Below are 26,487 nucleotides of genomic sequence, written 5' to 3'. Positions count from 1 at the left end.
GTTTTAATTATACACGTATAGAATAATGCGCATTAATATAATTGTTAAGTATGTATACCGTTGCTATACACTCGATGAAGTGTCTGCTGCAAGAGGAATACGGCGCCAAGAATGCAATTTTAATTAAACATAATCGAGACTTAGCAGCGAGTATAATACTGCGGTGCAGCATTGGTAAATAAACACAAACACCTCATCCCTTTCCTCCCGTTCAAATGCATGCAGCATAATATAATTGGGTTAAGTCTCGCGTCGGTGGCATTTTTTTATAGCTCGCACATCTATCGTTTTCAATATTGATATAGCGAATATTATAACGTGGTGCCCTTGGGCTCTGGCTTTGCACGTTCCCGGTCCGTTGAGTTTGTTGATGGCCGCGGGTTTTCACTACTTCGTGCGTATGCAGCTTATCTTTGACCCCGACGCATGGGTAAAAGTGCGAAAAAGTGCATCGTTAACGGGCTGCTGCCCACACTGGGCCATAAATCCGCCGGGGTTTGCATCGAGTTCTAAATATAGATCTTCTCTAGGGTCTAGCTGCATATTTTCACGAGATTAATTATAAATTCCTAGTCGCCCGCGAACACATGAATATTTGTATGCTGTACTTACATAATACATTTATATATTAAATAAGGTACCATAAAGATAATGTCATAATGATAATAACATTATTATTTTTCTTATGATTCACAGACTTGTATAAAAGGGGAGATAAATACGTTATGTAGGAAATAATTATAACTAAGAAAAAAATAATACTGATTTTTAAAATTAAATAAATAATAATGTTTTTCATTATTATTCTTGTTACTTCGATTTTATCTTGAATAAATTATTATTGCATCTATATTATTACATTGTTTTATATTATTTGATCATATGAAAAATTTAGGAAGTCGATAATGTAGTAAATACACAAAACTGCACTAATTAAGACAAATAATAATGTTGGTTAATTAATTAATATTCTTAAAAATATTTTTAGTTAGAAATTATATCGTGTAACATATAATAATTATAATCATGTGATATATTACATTAAAAATATGTATTTACAATTTTAAAATCAATGAGGGGTTTCGTTTCCTTTGGCCTCAAGTATGAATGTATGCATGTCTCTCTAATAACATTAATCTTGCTCTGGTAATACATAAATATAGTCATATTTTAAGTATGGGTGACAATATGACATTGATTTATCCTACAGTTATTTAGTGGGGTGGTATTTTTGTGGATTTTTTACCACCAACAATGAAAACATAATAGACAATTTTTTTAATACTATCAAGATTTTGAAATAGTTAGTTGTATACATATATTAGGTAAATTGGAAATTATATTTGTTATATTATTTGTCAATGGACGACCCGGAAATCGTGTGGTCGTATAGTATATAATATTATAGTCTATGTAGGCATATTTCGCACACGTATTTATACATAAGGAAAAGGGTCGTATACTGATGTTTAGGGTGGTGTGACCGCGGATTCTTAGTCGGGACCCGTCGTTCGTGAGTCACACGCACACGGGGGATCTTGGACGGGTGCCAAAGAATTCCGCGTCCGACTGATGCCGAGCGTGCTCGACGTCCCCGGGACCACGTTACTATAACGCATACGGCCCGCAGACGCCGAAACGCCAGCCTATCCCGCGCACAGTGCAAAACCGATGTAAACAGTTTTTTATTTTCTGACGAACGATCGCACATACAATTATATGATAACACGGACATACCTGCATATAGTAACACTCAACCACAATAGATACACACATGCACGCATAAAAAGAAGCCGATAACAAATTTTGATCTTCATGATTCGTAGCCAGGAGAAAACGTATTCAAATTTTCCGATTTTTTCGCTCGTACTGTTATACACGTAGGTATAATACACACGCATAAATAGTTAAACAATAATATTCTGATAATATTTTGTTGATCATACAAAAATTGATCGCTGTCGTCGCATCGTATCGTATCGTATCTTATCGTGTCGTAACGCAACGGTTTGTCGTGTGTGTACTATTATAACTGACGTCGCCAAAATCTCTCTCAACCTCGTCATTGGGGTGCCTGAAACCATCCGCTGATGAACGCAAACCCTTGGGGTTTGTTTATCGTTGTCGTCGTCCCGACATAATCGCCATCGGAACCGGCAGAGGTACGGCGGCGGTCCCGGCGGTCATCGTCGGTGATGCGCGTGGTGGCGAGGGGCACGTGTTATGGGAGGAACGGCGAGCGTGGAGGTCGTCTCCCGTAGAGTCACTGGGTCATTATGCCGGTCAGCAGCAGCACAGAGGTACCAGATGCCAAATGCTGTTGTAAACACTGTCAAGGTACTGTTGAACAAAATATAATACAATATAAATATTTAGCGTGATATGCTTTGTAATCAGTCGAACAACGATATAAACATATAGTAGGGCTTCCTAGTAAATTATAAAATGTAGGTACACAAATTCGTGTATTTAACGGCGTAGATCAGTCGCACTAGTGGATTTCTAATCTAGCTGCAGCCGTCGTTGCTTCGTTTTCTTCCTAACCTAACCGACCAACTGTTGCGCGTGGAGTCTACCATCATCGAACGATTTGTCGGTAATCAATGCATAAGATAAATTCTTAATACTCCTAATAACATCCGTCAGAATCATCACGTGTATATACTGTATATAGTATTTCGAAACTCGTCCTAGATTAGTTTCGGCCAGTTTACGCCAGAAAATATTCCTGTCAGTAGATAATTACGAATGATAAACGTCGCATCCGCGCACGATACGCATAGATATACATTTTCGGTGTGTGTGTAGGTACATATTTATATATATATATATTTATACAGTATGGTTTAAAAAAACAGGACGTCTGCCAAACTGCCTAGTCGACTCTTTACAAATCTAAATAATATTATTTTATTCGAGTCTTATCACTGGTAATTATCTCATTACAGATTTCGTAGATCAATGTTAATTGTCAACGTTAGAGAAGCAGCTTTATTGCATGCATACTAATGTAATTTATTATCCCAGCATATAAGGAGAATAATGTTCACGATGCGAAATTTCGTCATTTTGATAAATCGTTTGTTGTCCTAATGTTTTGATTGTTCATAATTTATTTTCGCAATAAATAAATCGGTGTCTATGATTATCATCGTTTTAGCTAATACTTATGTACGAGTGCAATATTTATATAATATTCTCAACGACGATCATCGCTCTGTATTTTGTAGTAAAAAAAAAAAAATGTATAGAATCATAATTTTTTATTTCACTAACTCGCCGACGTTCGTTGACCATAATAATTAATTTTAAAACTCAAAGAAAACACACTAATGTAACCACTCTACCGTGTTTTTTGAGTCTTGACTTTTATTTATTTTTTCTCCGGACCAGAGGAAATATTAAATGCAGTCGCCAAATTGGCTCGGACTGTCTATATACGCGCGTGGCAGGATTATTCTGTGTAATTACGGGACACTGTATGCTGGTCGGCCGGCTGGTCGCTATCCTGCAGTATATAACTTATAATATTATAATGATATAACCCGGAAACGCGATTGTTCTTTTTATAAATCGCTCGAAACGAAAAACACGGCTGCTTACAGAATTTTGGATTGACGGTCTGAGCGTACCTACAAAACACATGCATATAATATTGTATATATATGTACTCGTTATATGTACATGTGGTCATTCGTTAATTTATTCTACATCAATCGTCGATGAATTGTTGCTATTGCGTAGAGATTGTACTGCAGCAGCATCTGCGAGTGGGACGTTTCATTCAATAACGTACAACCGCGTAGATCGAAATCCGTATAGTAAATCTGAGTGTAAAAGATAATAGTATTATTTTTCGTTTTTACACACACACACATATATAAATACCTATGTAGTATTTTGTCGCATATGTGTGGCTTTCTCCAGCATGAAAAGCAGTTGTAGAGCGATATGCCGTCGTCCTTTTTATCCTTCGCGGTAGTCGCTAAACAACGTCCTTGACACAGAGCGGGTCCACCGGGTGCGGGCGGCCGAGTCTAGAAATACGACCGCCGCCGCCGCCGCTCCGCCGCTGCAACCGTGACGCCACTATATGACACTATATATAATATAATATATACCTATTCGTATACTGTTCACTCGAGTTAACCCTACGGCAGTCTTTTATGTACGCACCTGAACCGTGTGACCTAGTTAGCGTCATAAATAGATGCGTTTGTATACACACACACACGGGGACGTTTCCTCTCGGTGTATAGGTTCCAAAAATTAATCGACCGGCTTCCGTTTAGACGAGGGGGGTAAAAAAATAATATAATATTCTGACGATTTTAAGCGGCCCGTTACGTATACGGGACTGTATAACGATCAGAACGAAAACGATGTATAATATTTATATTTATTGCTACAATTAAACTTCGCTTACAGATAAAATGTCTGATATATTAATACAAATAGAACACACCTACTATCGTTGTTCACTGAAGTAAATATTCTTTTGGGGGATTAAAATTAGGTATCTATCTAAAGTCTAGGATAATAAGTAATTAGAAATAAATAAAAATCTTTAAATTGATAAAATATTTTTAGTTTAGAATACCTACGTACTATTGTATTGTTTCTTTCGACTTTTATAGATCATATAAAACCAATATTTTTGTTTATATATTTAAAATAAAACCAATCAGTAGTACGAGTACCTACTATAGAATAATGTATTATTTAGAGTCATATCTAGAGACTGTAAACCGACTTGTATATGTATATATTTAATTGATAATTACTTATTATTTTTACTTTGATACATTTTCAATGACGTTACAATATGGTTGCGACGTAGTGCATTATATTTTATTGTTGTTGTTACTATTATTAGGCGTACGCTGAGAGCATCTCGGAAGATAGAATAATCAAAATTTTATACAAGTGTACATCTCATAATATATGAATATATTATAGTAGGTACCTAATCTCGCGCCAAACAATTTATTTGCTCCCGACTCCGTCTGTAGTATATTTCTCATTTCCTCTCTCTCTTTTTCTCTCTAGGAATTATTCTCCAATACCGCATACGTACCCCACCAACAGTAATAAATAATAATAATATGTGCCCACTACCTATATATTATATTATTGTAGTGCGTATTCGCGTGTACACGGCGAAGAATATAGTGTTTGCGGGACGACGGTGCGCACAGGTGACGGTCGGGGTCGTTTGGCGATTATTTTGACGTTCGTCCTGGAGGCAAGGTGATCGCGGCGTAGCATCGGTCGTAATGGGGTTATAGACGGACCTATTTAGAGCGTATTATATTGGTGGTTATTGGCACACGCCAGCGCGGCGCGATTGTGTGCGATGGCGTTTTGTTGGCACCGGGCGGCCGGGCGGAATGAACGCTATTTTCGGTTCTAAAACATATTATATACATATAATACAAACGCGGCGGCCCGGAGAGGCATTACGCGTGCGCGTACGTGCGTGCGTATACTGTACTACGCGCGCGAGTACGCAAGTTTTCTGTATGCGCTGTGCTATGCACGCCCGTCGCGTTTAGGTAGCAGATTTACCGCTGCCGCCGTGGTTCGGCATTCGCCGACTATAGTCGAGTCCCACATTGTCGTTTGCCAACGAATGCCGATGCGAATTTGTCACGACGATAAAGTGACGACGACGCCAATCACACACACACACACACACACACACACACACACACACACACACACACACACACACACACACACACACACACACACACACACACACACACACACACCTCTTGCGGCTCGTGCAGCTTCTCTTGCAGCGAAGCTTAATGGGTGGACTGGGTGATGATTGTGCGAGTAGGAATAGTTAAGGCCATCTCAGCAGCTATGATAATAAATAATAATTTCTATTATTATTATTACATTTTGATAACTGTGGAATTGTTGTTGACAGTTGGTCGACTTGTGTAGTGTACGATCGTGTAATTTATATGTTACGCGTTGATTATTATATTTTTTGTATCGATCGAACGCGTAGGTTGCAGGTTGCATGCCGCGTTATTAAATAGTACGGTACACAGACATCCGACGTGAGAAATTATTGTGCAATGTCCGCGGCGCCATCGATTTGTATATTATGATATATGTATTTTGTTTAATGCACTTTGTATATGGGTATAATAATCAGTAGAATCTGAAATTGAAGTGTCTATGCAATCTTTATTTCGAAGTTTTGACTTTTTCGAACATACCATTTTTACTTGTAATTTGATGTCGTTGCAAACAATAGTTTTTGAAAAAGACTATATTTTTTAATAATATTTTATCGTTATTAGTTTTTAGATTTTTGAATAACAATATAGAATCTTAATTTCATCGTACTTTTTTAGTTAAATTGAGAATGGTATAGCGTGATTAAAAGGTATTCTCGAAAAATGTTAGTTCATTACTAATTCTGCTTACATAAATATTTAATAATTAATTATCGTTCAAAATACGATTTATGTTAATCGAAATATCTAAGTACTTATGATAAAAACAAATATTTTGTACAAAATAATATGTTGTCATTCAAATGATAACAAATTTAAAAAACTTTAAAAATAAAATGTTGTTTGTTATGACATTTACTTATATTATAAATAATATTTAAAAAAAATTAACACTTACATAATGTCTGGAATTATAAATTAATATGGATTGCTTGTGAAATAAGTAGATATAGGTATACACATAGTACAGGTAATACATGCAGGCTTGTCTTTGAAAGTCGCAATTTTTCAGTTTATTATGCGTAAATTTGTTGTTCTGAATTGTGTATACAGTATTATCAGGACGTGTAGTTTTGAAATATACCTTGTTTCTTAACCGCATTTTATTAATTCATTATATTACTAAAAAACTCTTATTTGTTCTAAAGAATAAAAATTAATTAGGTAGGCACCTACAATAAAATTTAATGTATGTCAATTCTTTATATTTCTGATTTAAATTCAAAAACATGTGTTGTTTTGGTTTCTAAAAGTATGTGTCGTACTGTACAGGTTTATTATGTTTTGCGATTGTATAAGAGTAAGTAATTTTTTTTTCAATTTTAATTCAAATTTAATTATTTTATTTTTCTGTTAAGTCGAGTATATGACTTTATTGCATATTTTACTATTTATAACATTTGATTAAAAATACATTTTTTTATAAGAGCGATTTGGAAAAATGTATAAAGATTATCAATACATATCACGAACAGACGTTCAATAGAACTAACATACCTACGCGAGACGAGTTTTGGGTGTTCAAAGAATAAAAAAAGAATTTGGTGGATTGGATTGGATTGCAATGTTTGTTGTTTATTCATTAATATTATTGTCTGTGAATAATACGTATAGGATTGTATTATTTATGCGCGTGCTGTTATTTCTTGTTTTCCATGTAAACATTTTAAAACAAAAAAGAATAAATAAAATTAAACTGAATATTATTTATAAAAAGTAGCGAATTATATATATAAAAAAATATAGAACCCTATCGTCTCTCACTTCCTCTATATATATATATATATACGCACACACATTATACTATTTATACATATTTATATACATATTCATAATAATATATAGTTAATTATTAGATATAGGTAGAAAGTAAACAAAACAAATCCGACAAACAGCGATTAAAATTTAGAAAAACCACACGCGCGTGACTTTTATAAAACGCGTTGATCAATGCCGAGAACCAGTGTAAAAAAAAGAAAAAACGAAATAAAAAACAACTTTAAATCCGAATCAGTGGTTTCGCGGCGCTAGCGCGCAGATAAAAATAACATCTCCCGGCGTTTTATTAGCCGTTTAATTCTCAACGCACGCTTCGTCGTCCGTCGTCGCCACCGCATAAAAAAAGCGAAGTTTTACGGGGACTTATCCCTCGTCCTGTTAATAATAATATATATATGTGTACATAGTGTCACCCCACTGTGTTGTGTTGACATCGTAATCGTTGCTAAAATCTTAACCATCGGTGCCCATAATATGCTCTGCGATTTATACGTATCGCGTATGATATATTATTTATAATTATGTATATTTGATTAATATATCATAATAATATTGCGTGTGATTGATTCGATTTTAATATGTGAATTTATCAAACGGTTGTTGGCAAACGTTCGCACCGTCGCCGTTGGTTGATTAATTCATCGTAGTCGCCAATATAACTCGCGATTGCCTGAGCGTCGACGAAGAAATGATTTGTACAAAACCTATTATACACGTCATATAACAATAGTATTTTATGGTACTGAAAGAAAATACAATAAACCGGGCGGTCGACCAAATTACTTATCGTTTGGCCTAATTTACAGTCATCGTATAATTCCATATTATTATAGGTATCGATAAGTTGTTTTATAAGAGATTTTCCTAGAGGAAACGATTAATTGTATTATTATTCTTAAATTGAATATAACATATTAATAATAATAACGTGCTTGTTTTTTATTCCTGTATTACATTTTTTATAAATTATAATAATCTTAGCTATATGTTTTGTTAACTTATACCATATACTTTTTAACTACCCTTAATTTGACTTCATTCGTTGTTACCTCAGAGACTAACATACACATAAGGTACGATATAAGTGCAGTACGTAAGATATGTTTTCAAAATATACACAGCGAGTGACCTTAGAATTAAGGCGATGTTTGACGGGATTGTATTTACAGCATTGTACAATATTATTGCTATCAGTCGCTGAACGTAAAGCATGATAGAAACAGTCAGCGTCAAGACATAAGTAATATAAAAACAAAATTAGGTATAAAATAATCAAATACCAACTTTTACCATATTATTCTATTATCGCGTAAATTCATTTAAATTATTGATTTATAAAATAAATGTTGACCAATAAATAGTATATATTATTTACAATATACACACATAATCAGTTTTTTACTGCATCTGATTTTTGCAACTATTGATCAGATTATGGTACAAAATTCAATATGATGTGGCTAAGAAATTCAAGTGATTTTAGATCAATGGACAAACTGGCAACAACGCATCAAAATATGTTTCTCGTAAAACTATCGCAGAATTATTTGCTAGGACCTGGTCAACGTGGTGTTTGCCATTTAGTAAAGCTCAATGCATATAACGTGTACACTATTGAGTTTTTTAAATGCGCTGCATAAGATTACACGTATATGTGGTTAACAAAACCTGGCTGGATATTGATGTAAGTTGAGTTCTATTATTTAGAGAAGCGCAATTTTTCATAAAACTAACTCCTTTAATTTTTCCAAATCGAAAAGTGATACGATAGAATATAATTTACCATTGTCCTATATTAGTATGATTATTATTATCACAATTTTTTAAAATTTAAATATAAAGACACAAAATTGAATTTTATGAGTTATGACAATTACGAATCAGGTGGTCGATACACAGAATATTATCACATATATAATGTATTATATTATGTAGTACAAGTCCATAATGCGTATATAAACAGCATATATTAAATTATGTACATACACCGCGATGTTTTTTGTTCATTTTTCTTATGCCTGGACTCTGAAAAACCACACTGACCTCAGTTGTTTTAAACGAGGATAATATACTTTGCGCATATTGTATTTTCAGTAGGTATAATATCTATACGCCAGTAGAAGCAATCGTATAATGCTTATAAACATAATATACGCCGAGTAAACAAAATGCGACAACGCCGTCGTCATCGTGGCATTGATTTATTGTAATAAAACGTTTATTACATATATATGTAGTCGGTACGTCTTATAGACTTTCACATTATTATGACAGGAGAAGAGAACAAACATGCGTGCATACCTATATATAATACGCGTCGTGTCTCGTCTGTGCCGTATGTGTGATGGTCATACAACAACTTTATAATAATATATTATTGTTATTATCATAAAGTGTTTGGGGATGGGTGTTGATAGGCTAATGTGGGGAGGGGATATATAGAAAAAGAAATTTTACTTGACTATATAGGTAGGTTTTTTTTTATTTCCAGCCGTCTTCTTGCGAGTTGCGTGTATAGTGGCGACGTCCCGTTAGGGTTTGGAACGTTTCATGTTTGTTTTGGAGATTATATTGTACATTACAATCATATCAGATCATTATAATAATAATAATAATTAATATTATACTTGCGTCCGATTATGTTCGTGTGGACGGCGTTACACCACACGATTGCGACGGTGAGACGCCGAAAAAACTAATCTGTGTTACCGTTGGCACGAGACGTCTGTTTTTGTTTTTTATCTTTTATTTTTTACTTTAAGCTACATTTAATATTTAATTAATTTGTTTGCACAAAGGATGAAAACACTTTTATTAGAGAGCTCTATAATACTTATTCTTATTACTAATATAATATGTTTTTCGAACTAGCGACATGTATAAGTATAATATTATGTATATATCATTATATCATTAATATATGTACGTAATTATCTCGGGATTGTTAATCGCCAACTGGTCAAAAGAATTCATCTTTAGTTAAATCATCGTTGCGTTATACTATTTTAACCAATTATGCTATCAATGCGGGCTTTTTTAGAAGTAAAATAAAATGATTGAAACTTATGCATCGCTTTCATACATCTTCTACAATTAATAGCTGGGTAGTTAAATAAAAGGGTGTTAATTTTTTTTTTTACTAACAATTCACTTCACTCTCCTGGAATGCTGCCATTTTATGAGGTCATCCTTGTAGCCAAATAGATATTTCATTATTTCGCTCTAAAGTGCACTACAATATATGGGTTCGTACGTATATTTTAACACCACGTGTTGTATTAATATTGGTGTTCATATCGACTTATGATATTTTAAATGTCGTTATTAAAAATAACGTCAGATATAGGAGCCTCCATTGACCTAGTAATAATAATAATGACAGTAAAAATAATATGGGATAGTAGTTTTTTCTTCTAAAAACGTTAACGGTGAAAGTCACTATTGTTGTCGTGGCTATACGTTTTTTTCTCATGACAACAAAACGAATTTGCCATTGGTTTCCATAAATATGTATATAATGCGAATGGGCCAATTGGTTTTCATAATAATGCTATTATAACTACGTGTATCGTATACTAATTTACTGTCGATTCTTATGTGATATAAATTTCCAGTAGACAAATTTAATTTTACAATACCCATATATTATAACAATTTATTGATTTACGTAGGTAACGGTTGACGCAATCTTTAAATATCTAAATTATGCGCGGTTTTCTTCCAAACTATATCAAGTGAATAGTGGTCAACGATAAAATAAAAATAAAAATCCGTTAGAACTCGGATAGATCTGTGAAAAACAAAAATTGTTTTCGGCGATTTTCTCTGATCTACATAATTATACACAGTATTGTACAACACGTTTCTTCTACACGTTAATATATTACGAGCTCTTGGATAAGTATGTTATAAATATTATTTATTTTACGCACGTTACAATAATTTGTGTAAAATATATTATGTGCATACAAGAGAAATCTCTGTAACATATTATATTGGATTAATAATATTACAAGAAATCGATTTATCTCCATCCCCAACACTCGAGTATTTAAGGGACTACGCGCATTTTGATAATCACTGAGATCTTATTATATTGTTATTATTGTTGTGTTATGCGAAACGCAAAACCACTCGTTAGCAGTTAGCACGGCAGCGCGTGTGTACATTCTACGCACACGGCCCGTCCTCGTAATAGTTATGACGTCATCCGGCCGGGTGGCCGAACCATATGGTGTTGTTCTGGCCAGTCTTCCGTCCATCCGGTCGGCCACACCTGTGGTTTGTGGCCAATGGGCTCGTACAACGGCGACGGCTGTCGTTCTGACCACGACCTGGGACGGACCGGCCAACCCTTCAACGGGACCATGTGCGTTAGGTTACCACACACGCGCCGCCGTCGACCGATAAATACATATAATAATATAAAAATCGTGGCGGAGTCGACAGCAACAAAATTATTATTATTACTGTACCGTACTCGATGCCCTTGTAGCCAAAAAAAGGGCACGTTTGGCCTTTATGCTCGTTTGCCTTTATGCGCGAAAATAATATAATATTATTGGCTCGGACGGGCGTTTTTTTCTCCCAAATATTTATTTTCTTCGGTCTAGCAGCTTTCAGTATACGTATTATTATGTTAATCTTTTGAAGTGTAAGAAGACCGTTCTCGTTTTTTTTTTTTTTTTTTTTTGATATTATAAGACGCACACCTACTGCGCGCGAAATTCATTACCGATGACCGTGAAACTCGCGGCGGCAACTGAGTGTACCCAAATCGTACGTGCCGCGACGCTTTGGACGGACGACTAGCCATTGTAAAAAATATTCTTAAAGGTGATAAAACACACACACGTATATTATATTTGTGCGGTCGCCATTGTGCCGCGTATAAACTAGGTTAATGCGATTAAATGCTCAAAGGCGCGCGTGTGTGCGGACGCCAAAAAACGATGTCCTTAAGCGTGATTATAATACCCATATGAGCTTTTTGTGCACTTTGCTACCGCGCCGTGACTCATTAATAAATCGTGGCCTTTTCCCGTTTCGTTTGTAGTTATACGTGAATTGTGGTATGGATGGAGCGTACATTGTATATATATATATGTGCACCTCTACCATAATAATATAATCACAGATTTCTTTAATTGCATAGAATCTATACATACTTACTAGATTATTATCTTAAATTATGACAGCTCTGAAAAAATGAATATAAAACAATTGAAGCTCGTTTGTCATGTTTTGTGTTCTGATAAAATGTCAATAGATATAAACTTTGCTTACTAATAACCGAAGTATGTGAATACATTATACATATAAAACATGTTTATAAGACGAAACTATTTCGTAGCACTTATCATACGGCAACGTGTGGATCAAGGTGATAATGATGATAACGACTATTATTCCACTCGAATTATTATACGAGTATATACCGGTTTAAGTTTTCCGATAAGACTAAGAAGGAAATATACCTCCTTAGTCTAAAATTCTGATTTTATTTTTTGTTCGTACTCACTTGTAGAGAATCACACATTTAATAAACATGCATGCATACACACACACACACACACACACACACACACACACACACACACACAGACCTTTAATACATTTTTAATTTTCAATTAGATTGGTCTAGGGTTAACTATAAGAGTATATGGTGTTGTGGTATTTTATTTAGAGGTTGGGGAGAGGGATGGACATTTTTTTTGCAGTACTAAATATTGAAAATAATGGGTTCCGTGTCTTTAATGTTTATTACTTAATTCTCATATGGTAAGCATTGGTGTATCATCTATAATATATGTGTGACCATTAGCAGCTTGGCATGCTGTAAAGATGTTGCGTGAACTGTACGATTTCCAAGAAAAAACCTGTTCGTATTTAGTTTGATACTTTGAAACTTTCGTGTAAAGAATTTCCATTCGACAACATTTCTGTTAACGAAATATTTTTGAGAACCAAATCAAATTACAATAAATTTAATGAACTGTATTTAAATTAACGCCACATCGGCCCCTGCGTGTTGTCTCAGTTCTACAAGCATAAGTTTATAACATAGAAAATTTGCTATCAGGATAATCAATTATGTTTTGTTAAATTTAATATTGCAATGGATGAACTTATGAAAACTTAAAGGTATGAATATTATCTGTGTTCTTTCGTTAATTTATACGATATTTTATTTTTTAAGTTAGTTTTATAGTATTTAATATATATATATATAAGCACATAAATGCTCATCAATACTCGCTATAAAATAAAAATTTCGTAAAAATACCACCGAGAGAACTCATAGGTATAATGTTCTTACTATTATAAGATGATCATAACTGGTTAATTCACTTTAATCTTTATACAAGTAACAAAAAATTGGTTCTACTGAACTCTAATTTGATATATTTTAGGTTTGTTAGACGGATACTACACATGCGAGGCCCTTCTAACTAATTTTTCTATGATATTACATGTTTTTGTTGCTCATGAGACTTCGCATTACGGAACACTATGTTATACCATAATATTATGCGAGGTCCTCATTACGTTCCAATAAATGTCCTTTCCGCCGCAATCGGCACTGTGGCACCACCCCTACCGATATACGCGGGACCAGTAACCTCGTTATCTCACGCTTGCATGCACGACACTGTTACGGACCGAAGTGGTGGGATTCGCCCACAGTTTTGCACGCACCGCTCGCTCTGAACTCGTACGCATCACGAACCGAAACGTCGCTCGAACCGGTCGTCGTATGCGCGCAGTCCTCCCCCGACCGTCGTCGTACTGTGTGTGTATATGTGTCGTGCGTCCCCGCCGAAGTTCCGCTCGCGTGTGTTTTTCCCTTCGTCATCGGCGGTGGTGTGTCGCGTTAAATAGTGTTCTTTCCGTTCGGCTTTTTCGTCGTGTGCGAGTGTAATCGTCAAGCTGACCGGCAAACGCCACTGCCTCAGCCGTCGCCGCACCGGTTACCGTTTGCTTGCTCGAATTCCCGGCAACCACCGCCGTCATGTACGCTTCGGGCAGCAGTCAAAAAGTAAAATCACACGTTGATGATGCATTATATATATACTTTATATAATAATAACCATATGGGTGCAAATAGTTCAAATTTTTTGCAACCGTCCACGCAGGATATATTCGAAAAAATTTAATATGCTTAGAATTTTAAGTACTGACTTGAAATAAGGATACATAACTAAAATTTGAGGGGATTAAATAACTCTCTTACCCCTTCCCTTATATTTGTGCCAATATGATATTATCTATACGCATATTATATAATAACTTGGTAGGTGCTTATGTATATATTATATACACAATGAGTTTGTACTCGTCTCACGCTTTACGTAACGTGGACTCCGAAATCGCGATGTAGAATCATCATGGGAATCCAGTGCAGTACCCTTTGAAAAATTTATATATCGTGTATAGCATTATATATAGTACTTATATGCGTTACCTAACTAACTATATTTTTTGATATTTTGTATAGTATTATAAACATCGACCAATATATGTTGCATATTTCTTCTCTAGTTCAGCATTTCGACGTTCTATACGGAACAATCTTTTTACTTTGTCTGCATCTTGCCCACCTATCATATTTATAATTAATACGCACATATGTTATGCCAGGTCTAATGGATTGAATTCGCAGTTTGGATTAGCTAAGTTTTGAGAAGAGTGGACATTGTTGAGCGTTAAATATACAACTATTTTCAGCCAACAGTTAAAGAATGAAATTTTAAGGCCTAGCGCAGTAATTAGCAATTTTTCTCCATGCGGCTGCGAGCCCTAAGTATTCTGTATAATAATATGATAAGGGTGATCATCTCGGTAGCAGATCATTTCACCTATATGCGTATGTGCGTTTTTATAGATAATGTCAAACAGAGAAAATAGGGATTTTTTTCTTTCGCGTTTTCCGACAGTTCCATATGACTTGGGTGGACATCAGTCGACGAACACTCGATAAATCCTTATTGACAATCCGTTTTCCCGGTTTGCAGCAAACAGGTGTCGGTATTATAATATTAAATACGTTATGTTGTCGTGTGCGTATACCTGTCGTATTATACGCATATGTTCGTGTGTATATGTATATCAATAGTATATTATGCGTGTTGGTTTTTTTTCGCGTATGGAGAAGCTGCTTTCACCGTCATCTCGTCCAAGGCTGCGTCTGGTTGTCTGTCATCTGGACAAGGCTGTGCATTTATTTCACGTTAGCATATACGTATAATATATTTTGATGTGTGTACTGCAGTTGTGGGAGGCGTTTGGCTGCGTATAATATGTTGTGTTCTAAATTTACAGAGCGTACGCATATATTTATATATATATGTATGTATATAAATAAATATATTTATCTAGAGGTGCAAGACACGTATATTATATCGGGCAGAGCCATTTATTTTATTTTAACTTTTATAAATGCCGTATGGACACGCATTATGAGTATCGTCTTTTTACATTTTTTCGATTTCTGTTTGCATTCGAGTATATGGTTTTCCCGTGGCCAGCATATGTTTAATACGTGTTACTGTTGTATGTACGGGGTCGTGAGTTTCTCAATCAGCTTCTGATGTAAAACCACTGCGGCGCCGGCATTACCGCGTGGGATGGACCGGCCGCTGACACCTGTTAGTCCAGCCGGGTCGCCAACGCGAAACTACGGTCAGCAATCTTCAATGGGCTGGCTAATAGTGTTGGCTGTTGGGTGACATTTATTCGTTTATTTTATATAAATAACAATAGAATATTATTATTATATTATATGTATCTTCCTAAAAGAAGATTATCCTCAATCGCGTCGTTTCTTACTTTTTTTCTACACAATTATTATTGTTGTGTTCGTATTTTTGTTGCAAGGAGTTAGGAGATGAAATTATTATGATATCGTTATGAATTATAGTTTTGTATATTATACAGTTCTGATGTATATATTTATATATTTAACGGCGACTGATGTGTTTTTCTCTGTTTCCAATCAAGTGTCTATCCTGTGTATGTGGATTCGAGTTTCGTAGGTACTGAGTATTGCAGTCTGTATATTTATTTCACTTACTATTGAATTGAAATGACATGTGTACAACTGTTTGTGAAAATGCTTCGTGCACGCTTCAGAGAAGAATAAAAGAGGATTAAGAGGACAATATGACATCCGTATAATGTTGTTTTACATACGAAGGTAACACGCATAACAAACTTACGTCTGGCAGTTTCAATTGCACGTCTTTAGTTTTAATATTGAAGTGAATTGATTTAGTATTGAATTTAAATATTAACGGTAAAAAAATTTTCCGTTGTATTGCATCGGTATTTTGAAAATATTTTAATTTTTAAGCGTAATAGTAATATATGAAATATAACAATTTAAAAATGTTTACGTCTCGCTTAAAAATTAAAACATTGAGAAAACCGCAGTAAAAACAGGTAATGTTCTTACATTTAAAAATATATCAACCACCGTTAAATATTATATAATATATAGAATCGTGCACAATCCATAGAATAACAATACGAGTAATATGATGCCGTATCTTTGCCGTTCGCGCAACGACAAAACGAAGATATCAATAATTGTGTTAAAAAAGAATGATACGCTCGAGAACTCACTTTTGGGTCAACGTACATAATATAATAATACTATAGTAAGTTATCTCGAGTGGATGCCACCAACTTAATATTTTGGCTATACCGGCACGTACAATATACTTTATTTTGTTGAAAATTATATTATTGTATACTTATAATTATTGAGTTCTGGCACATGATGTATGCAGTATTTTGAATAAACTGCATCACGCAATGATTAATTATTAAAGAATTTCAGATGATTTCGTTTTTTTTTGAATTCTTACATTTCAGAGAAAATAACACGCGTGCGATAAGACGCGTATATTATATATACAAAGTTTATATCGCTGTTATATATAATATCATTTATTATTGTATCGAACGCAAAAACAATAAACGGTTATTATTTATTTTTTTGTTTTCGTGAGTACACGTACTAGTGTGTAGTCTACTCGTATAAGTAATTTGACGTTAATTTATTGCCCGGCCTACCTCGTGCAAAAAAAAAAAATAAATAAAATAAAACCATGACGCGATTTTTACCGGACGACGATGACGACTGACGAGCCTGCAGAAGCCTACGGTCGATGCATTAAACATTATTTTGTATTTTACTGTTACAGTGTCCTTGTTTTGCCGTCGTATACGGCACTCGTGTACATTGCGACTATATGTAGGTAAATACATATCATCATTTGTACATACTTTATGTATATATCATTACATGTTTAATTGTCTATTCAGATTGATCTTTTTGATTTCGAAAATATTATTTTTGTACACTACACTTTTATGTGAAACAAAATAAATAAAATACTTTATTGTTTCCAGCGTATATACTCGTTTATACACGAGTACTAGTATTTCATTTAAAATATTTTAAGGTTTTGGCCAATGTATGAGATCACAATTTTCAGTCCATTTCGCTCAGTCGTTTTTTTTTTTTTTAATCACATATGGTAGGTACCATACACGATTTCTAGTTTGCTATGTATGATACTATCATCATATCGATATAATTTAATATTGTTTATACAGTATTGGTACCTCCTGTATATAATTTACGCACACGTTGTACTCAACCGTAACATACTTGTTTATTTCGCTTACGATTATTTACGAGAGTACAAAACACTGAAATGGTTTACAGTATACCGCAGCATAATACTCACGTATATAGCCGTATCTGACGAGCAAAATAATCGCGGGTAAACAAACAAGTCGAGTTTTGTTTAAAGTTTAAACGGAATCGACGGATGATGTGCGTATAATATAGTCGGTTAAAAATAATAATATATTCGTTTTATCGAAAACGATGTCTGAACGATTAATTTACGACGAACAGTTGGTGCGAATATATATATTGATGATATTAACGATTATGTGCGTATATAGTAAACGTCGGAAAGTAGGTAGTATATATCATAATATATATAAATAAATTTAGACTATAATTTTTTGTTTTTATTTTTCGTTCACGTATAAGGAGTTATTTTTATATAATATATCAGAGCGAGTATAAAAATTATGTTGTGTTATATTTGTTGTACAGGTGGTTGTTTTAAGACGCTATATATTTTTTTCCATTCGCTCGTAATCCATACCTATATGTACTGGCGTCGATTACGACAACTGACGAGTATATTATATTACAGTTTGAATATATATATTGATTGTTATTTATATGTGGTATATGTATTATGCAGCATGTATGGTGTTACGCAATGTATAATACGCTTGTCTACGAGGGAGGATCGATTGGGCGGGGGACTTGTCCAGGGGGCCTTTCTCGAATTGTATATTAATTTAACCTAATAAATTTAATATGCACATTAAATGCATTATTGTACAAAACTATACGAATATTAATAGGAAATACAGTTTCGTCATAATATTAAATACAGGCATAGATATTGTGTGTCTTAAGTTATTACAACTTATTGATTGTAGTATATATAAAATCGACAAATGTTTAAAAAAAAATTTAAGACTTTTTAATTTTTTTTATCATTGGTTGTGTATATTTTGTTCTATATAAACGTAAATAATATTATTATTCGTCCAGTGATAGCGCATATAATTATATACGCCTATTTGATACCAGAAAGACCCTATCTATACCTGTATAGCTCACGGCATGACGGTTCGTCGTATAACCACTATATACCGCGGAGGACAAACGGTTTTCTGTACAGTATATAGTATTATATATAAAATAATATTGTTATGAGATTACATAAACAAGTATATTATTATTATATTGTCATAATATGGTGTCATCGCGCCTGCCGTTGCGCTAGTGTACGTAATAAACGATTCACCCGCGACCTTTCGCTGACTACGACTCACAGTAGTCGGAATATAATATATTATATAGTATACTAGATAGGTGTATCATGTAATATATATTATATATTTATACCTACCTACTCGAAAGTGATCGGTTGTATAGGTTATATTGAGGGTGGGTAGGCTTTTGGAACGGGTTTGGCACCGGAAATTCGCTCGGGTCGACCGTCTTCAATCATCGGATGTCTGAATTTCAGTGCAATGGAAAATGGCTATATAATGGGACGAGTAGGCGAGTGAGGCACGACGCAGAGATGCACGTGGGTGGCACTAGTGGTGGCGGCGGCTGCCGGTCGCCCACCAGCGCCAGCCTTATACCTGCAAATTCGCGGTGCGCGTGCGACAATGGAACGCGTTATTATAATATTTATATACTTATTATTATTATAACTTAATTACCATAATTTTCATTATAATTTTTTTTTATTAAATATACGTTACGTGCGTGTTTATGCGGTGGATTGCTCTCGTTCGTCGTCGTCGTTGTTGTTGTTATTTGTGAACTTCACGGCGGTGACCTTCGTCCTACGAATTGCGAAACTTAAAAAATAAACCCGTACTACATAAGCATGTGATACTACGTATATGAAAAAAAAATCATATACCTACAGTCTGCTCTATATATTGTGTATAATATAACGATATTATTTTATAACCGGTAACGAATCTTTATTGATTTTTTTCGTTTTTTCTTTTCATACCATAGATCGCGGCCGCGGTGAGCTGTTTTGGAAAATTCAGCTTGACCAAGACCTGGTGGACACCATTTCGTCAATTTACCCCGAGTGGTTCCGCCAACAACAGCAACAGCAGCAGCAGCAGCAACAGCAGCAGCAACAGCAACAGCAGCAGCAACAGCAGCTGCAGCAACAGCAGCATACCAACTCGTTAACCATGCAGAATAATATTTCACAATCGTCTCCGCCCTCAGCCGAGGTGGACGAATCGCCGTTGCAAAAGTCTATGGACAAAAACAAAGAGTGTGAGTGACAATCTGATTTATGTTTATGAATATAAATATATATATATTATTTATATAAAAGCAATTCTCTCAGCTGTATGGTATCAGTCCTAGATTATGTGCTTATCTTAAAATACGATCATAGGTTAATATTTACTATTATAATTAAGCTATCAACACATAATTGGAATATCCTTATGTAAATAACCCACAATTTAAAATTTGTACGTTTCGACCCGTGGTTAACCACAAATACGTACTTCAGTAGTGGGCGAGGTTACTATATTATATTGACGTGCATGCGTGACTCCGTGGACCAGCTCCCCTTCCTCCAGGACATCGCGTGGGGCGATGGAAATTCCGTCTACAAATCACCGGATATAACACCTATTGGCTATCTAGTACATGAGACAATAACACCACTCCCGTGTATAAATATATAGTAGTAAGGTTTACACATAGTACTTTTATTTTTAGTACCCACTACAACATCAGTTATGACTGTGATTACACTATACCATGGAGTTATTACATTACTATACTTTATTGTTGTACGTATTATATAAATTTAATTTTTAATCAATACATATAATGACGAGGGAACATTGAGTCAATGATTGCATATTTATATGTATATAGTGCACAAATATTTTTTTTGTTTATATGAAATCGCATTAGTCTTGCATTGTTTGGGTTACGATTATATTAGCACTATAAAACATTATTTATGTATATAATAAATATATGGTTCATCACAAAAGTCTCGTATAAGTAAACACAATAAATATTTCCGCTAAAATCAATAAGTTATAGATTGAGACTTTCGTCGGCCTTATTCACTTTGGTCTATATAGGTTATGTTAGTAGTTAGGTATACCACAATACGAAAAAAAGCTATAATTTTTTATGAATTATTGAAACATATAAATGCCTGTATAATCTGCATTCTAAGTATATTCCAATAGCTTTAGAGTTTATAATTATTTCGTAATGGACGACTGTACTAGTGTACCTACCGTTAGATTTACATTAATTTGTAAACTTTGCGAGCTTATGGTTTCTAAGGATTTGCTGTTTTTGCATGTTTATTTGTCGACATATTTCAATTATAAATATTTGTTACCTATATAAATACAAACAATTTTGGTATCATGGTAGTGAATACCAAAATATATAACGATCATCAAATGTATAATTGATCGCTTTGAAAGTTTTCGAGAGTGTAGCTATTTCGCTACACTGCAAACACTGCTACTTCTGCAAAAACATTTACATGTGACCGTCATCATACAAAATCTATTCAGACGCATTCACAATATATTTTTTGAAATGAAAATAAAACCTTTATAATGTATATTTTAGCAGATGCGACGAATATCGCTTAAAAAAGTCAAAAAATTTGAAAATGATTTCATTATTCCAATCCCGAGAATAGCGCTTGTTTACGGAGGACGCGTGTTATAAACATATTGATAAAATTATTATCGTCATGACCTGTTTTCCCGAGCTGTTTTTCTTTTCTGTTGATTCGAATCCGTTGAAAAATAAGTAAATAATATTAATATTACACACATTAAAATAAAAAAAAAACACTCGAAAACATATTGTCGTCGGAATACCGTTTTGACAGATTCTTGTTGCTGGATCGTTTATTACGAAAAATTTCAAGACGGCGTCTCTTTTACATAAACACACACATATACACACATCTATATAAATATACATTACTCGTGTAGGCCTAGAACCCGCTGTATAGAAGGCGCGTGTTTAAAGTTTAAATAATTATGTTGTTTATAAAACATTCGTTTTATTAGCCGACGCGTGACAAATCGCATTGTTTATGTCACGATCTGTCGCCTGAACTCCGCCTTCGAAAATCGAACCGAAAAAATAACTTAATAATAGTCGTAAGTGAAAAAAAAAGTCTTGGCCGGCCGTTCATCCCGTCACGGCGGCGTCAGTGGCAACGGCAGTGCAGTTGTATTCGAAAAATACGACGAGATAGGGTTGGGTCGCTGCTGCGGCGACGGCCTATTTACCGAACGATTAATGACTTTGTGCAACGGCGACGGCAACAATGTATATAATTATATAAGTGATATAGCGATAAATCGTCGTTGATATTATTGCGTTCGCTAGCATTTGTTTTTTATTATTATTATAACGGAAGCTAATTGTTCCGAGAAAAACTGCCCAAGACAGCGGCGGCGTGCCAGATCGCGAGAGGAACGTTCGCCTCGGCCTCCAGAGAGGAGACGACGGTGATGGGGTGGCACTGTCGCCATCGCCGCCGCCGTTGCTCGAGTCGATGACCCAAATAAACACACGCGACCGGCACGCGATTATTGTCACGTGCGACCATGTTACTTATACGCCTCCGCTGGATAAAAACAAAAAAATAATAAACAAGTATATAATATTATCATTTCGAGGAAAATCGTGTAAATACGAAAATAATATACGAACTCGTGTTGTTATATTATTACCACCGTCCGTGCGCGTGTACGTGACCGCGGATCGAGCCTGTCATATATACATTATTATTATACGCACCTATTATATATATATGTGTGTGTGTGCGTGTGTTTATATTCAGTCGCTGAAGTGCCTGCAGATGTACATATTATATTATGATAAAGCGATGTGATACGCTACGGTGTACAACGTGATCATCAAAAGAAATACGCGATTCTTGAGTCATTCAATGGCAATTACGTTCACTGTAAACAGTGATTTACTACCAATCATTATTTTCACCTCTCTTTCATCATCATTTATTCAAATTCGTATTTTTTGAATTTTTAACTTTACTAAAATACCATCTAATATTTTCAAATTCTTAGATTTTTCGAAACTTTTATGTAGAGCACTGTTGTCTATATGACGACACAGCAGAATTATTTTTTTCAAATGGTAACTCTTTTTTTCTTTAATTTGTTCATCGAAATCTGAATTAGTAGTTTTCGTGTTATCAAAACATATGTGTACAAATGATATAGTCTTTAATGATTATTTTAAACAATATATTAAATAGATTTAGGTATAGATTAATACCTATGCAAGTGGTAAGCATAGTTGGTAAATTATGCTGTGCAAAAAATTTAATAAAATGAAGTCCGTAGTGTAAAACTGTAAAGTATAAATTAGAGTATTTTAAATTCAACCCACATTTGTTTATTTTCAAATTTAAATTTTTTGAATATTTAAAAAAACGTCATTGAAATAGGAACATTTTTGTACGCTCTCATTTAGCAGTTTTTAAAATGGTCATATAATAAGTTATGTTGGTCATTCGTGATGTAGAGAATATAAAATATAGCATTAAAAAGTTTTTTTTATAAGTCTGGATTTTGATTTAAAGTTTGTTTATAAAAATAATACTCAGCCGGGAAAAGGGGGATTCAGGATTAAGTTTAAAAAAGAGACTTATATTAGTTGTTTTGGCATGTCACTCTTTTTAAATGTATACTACAAGTATGAACTCAAAGTGTTGTTCCAGAATCATAGAAAATCCCAGTATTGTAAATTTGTTTTGTTTGTGTTATTATTTGAAATACAATTTTATCATAAGAAATAACATGAGACATTTCGCGGTCAGACAGCTCTCGGTTATCATGTGTACTGCCAAGGAAGGGTTGGTCGGATTCGTGAGTCCATTGGTACATCTTAACCTACGAAAAACTGAGAAAACGAATATCTAGTCTAGTTGTTGGTGATATAATGGTATTAAAACATATTATACAATAGCTGTCATTAAGTACATTCTCTAACATGTCAAATTTTGCGGTTATATAATAGTATATTAATGTGATCGTTTACCGATGAGGTCGCGACTATGTTATATATTATTACGTTAAAATCGCCGTAAATGATGACAATTTAATTACGATTACTATTGAAGGCAATCAGCGTGGGGTCCATTCACTGAATTTTGCATCCTTGACAATATGTGTGTTTATATATATTATACATAAATCATTCGATTAATGTATAAAACGTGCCGTTTGATTTTCCGTACCATTATTATATGATCGTAATGAAACTTTTTTATCTATACATAATATTACATATTATATTTATGTATATACATTTTTTTTGACGCGCACATAAACTCACCGTCGCTGCAGGATACTTAATAATGTTTAAAAATCCTCATCTATCCTAATCTCTCGTCATCGATATAATAGATCTCTGTATAGTGCAACAGTCAGCTATTATTAATTATTACATATCATCCCAACTGAATTATAATATTATCAATATACTATATATTGTACGTAGATATCCAACGCAAATAGTGATAAACGATAAATTATAATATATCTTAGTATAGACATATTACAATCAATATATATTTGTAATCTTTGCTCCAGCAGACTCCCGCAGACGAATTATCGTTTAAAATGTTTTTATAGTGCGGAATATAAAATACCGTTTTGACAACAATAAATTGGAACTGATCGTCAGAGCGATAAGGTTCTATTAAAGAAATACAAAAAATTGAACCTTCGACTATAACCTATATATATTAATTTTACTTCACGAATAAGTGGATAGGTTAGTTTATTTACGCGTACGCCGTACGTATTATGAATATTATATAGTATACAAACATCTTACTATCGATACATGATTCACATAAAAACTAATTGCAAAATAATAATTTGCAGAAGAAAGACGTGTTATGTTTGTATTGTAATTTAAAATTCAAAAATAATGACGGAAAACTAGTGTATTAGGAAAATGAGCTTAGTTTAAATCACGTTTGCTTATCTATATCTTCGAATTTTTAATTTTTTTTCCGTATACATGTCGATCATATAAGTAATTTGTGTGTTATCAGGAGAAACTTAATAGTATTAACCATTTTTTCGCGTGAAACATTTGTTTTTGGGATTTTGTCGCCGGACTCGCGTCTCGCTAGGTCATGTCCAGCTTGGAGGATTAATTTTGGCATCGTCTCGTGATTTAACTTTCGTCTGTCAGTGAAATAATGATCTTTTTCACATTTATCTGCCACGAACACATTTTTCTTTTTACTATTAGGTACTGAATTATGCTATATTTGTGTTCACGATGCCTACCTTATTCAACGACGATTATCATTATATTATAAATATATTATTCGATGCGCATCTACAAATAAAAAGAACAGAAAAAAACAGAAAAATATGTGGGTGCGTTTGTTTTTTCTTAAATTTGGTCAGTTTTCATTTTGTACGGCGTCTCTGAGCATGTGAAAAACATTTGGATTTGTGAAAAAATGTTACTACAGCGTAGCAGCCGTAATTTACAATATTGTATTTATTAGATAATACTTATATACTTATTAATTATTTATACGCTATTTATCGTGAAACATTTATAATAGATATTTTTTAAATTTTTACAACTAAATGTAGTTAGTTAACCGCATGTCCGCATCATATTATATTGCGGTGATCGTTTTAAAGCCTTATTCTAGGATCGTTTTCTCAGCCGTCGTAATCAGTTGTCGATCCTTTTGCGTGCCAAAACCGTCTGACAGTTAACATTTGACCAATATATTTCGTTTGAAGTCTACGAGACAAACTATTGGAAACCAAAACGATATTCCGGGAAGTACGTTAAAAAAATATATAATATGTATGGGTATTTCGGGCACGAGTGTGTGTTATATTGGTTTCTAATATTTTTATCTGATTCTGTAACAGTTGAATCATGTGATGAAAAGTTATAATTTTTTTTTTTTTTGACACATATACATTAAAAATGAGGTCGCGCACGTTTGGTACAATACGATTATTACGTACACGAAGAGCGTATTATACTATGTACTTATTTTATTAAATAAAAATGTCACTCTATGATCGTCTTTACATTATACTTTCAAAATTGCATCTCAAGTAGAATATAATATGAGTATGATCATAAGAACATTTTGAAAGAAATGTTTCTAATGATATTGAATTAGAAGAGATTAAAGAAGTTAGGTTCAAAAAGACTAGACGTTAGGTCTTATTATTTTCTATTAATGTCTTTGATTCATTTTTTAAGCTACTTTTAAAATTATTATTT

At 33.9% G+C, this 26,487-nt stretch overlaps 1 protein-coding gene across 4 annotated transcripts in view; it reads left to right on the top strand.

The window, feature by feature from the left end:
- Positions 1 to 26,487, top strand: part of LOC113548691 (myocardin-related transcription factor A-like) — a 59,261-nt gene that overhangs the window by 19,188 nt on the left and 13,586 nt on the right. The window contains exons 1-2 of one of the 4 annotated variants that reach the window (XM_026949703.1): positions 1,586 to 2,337; positions 20,176 to 20,451. In XM_026949703.1, the coding sequence (XP_026805504.1) occupies positions 2,277 to 2,337; positions 20,176 to 20,451 (337 nt within the window). In that variant the 5' untranslated portion in view covers positions 1,586 to 2,276. Of the gene's footprint in view, positions 1 to 1,585; positions 2,338 to 14,276; positions 14,575 to 20,175; positions 20,452 to 26,487 lie in introns of those variants that run through there. The other 3 variants (XM_026949702.1, XM_026949704.1, XM_026949705.1) reach the window with 3 other exon arrangements.

Source organism: Rhopalosiphum maidis, chromosome 4 (genome assembly GCF_003676215.2).
Source record: "Rhopalosiphum maidis isolate BTI-1 chromosome 4, ASM367621v3, whole genome shotgun sequence".
Taxonomy (NCBI): domain Eukaryota; kingdom Metazoa; phylum Arthropoda; class Insecta; order Hemiptera; family Aphididae; genus Rhopalosiphum; species Rhopalosiphum maidis.
The sequence above is the reverse complement of the archived record's forward strand: the minus strand, read 5'-3'. Positions and strand labels throughout refer to the sequence as shown.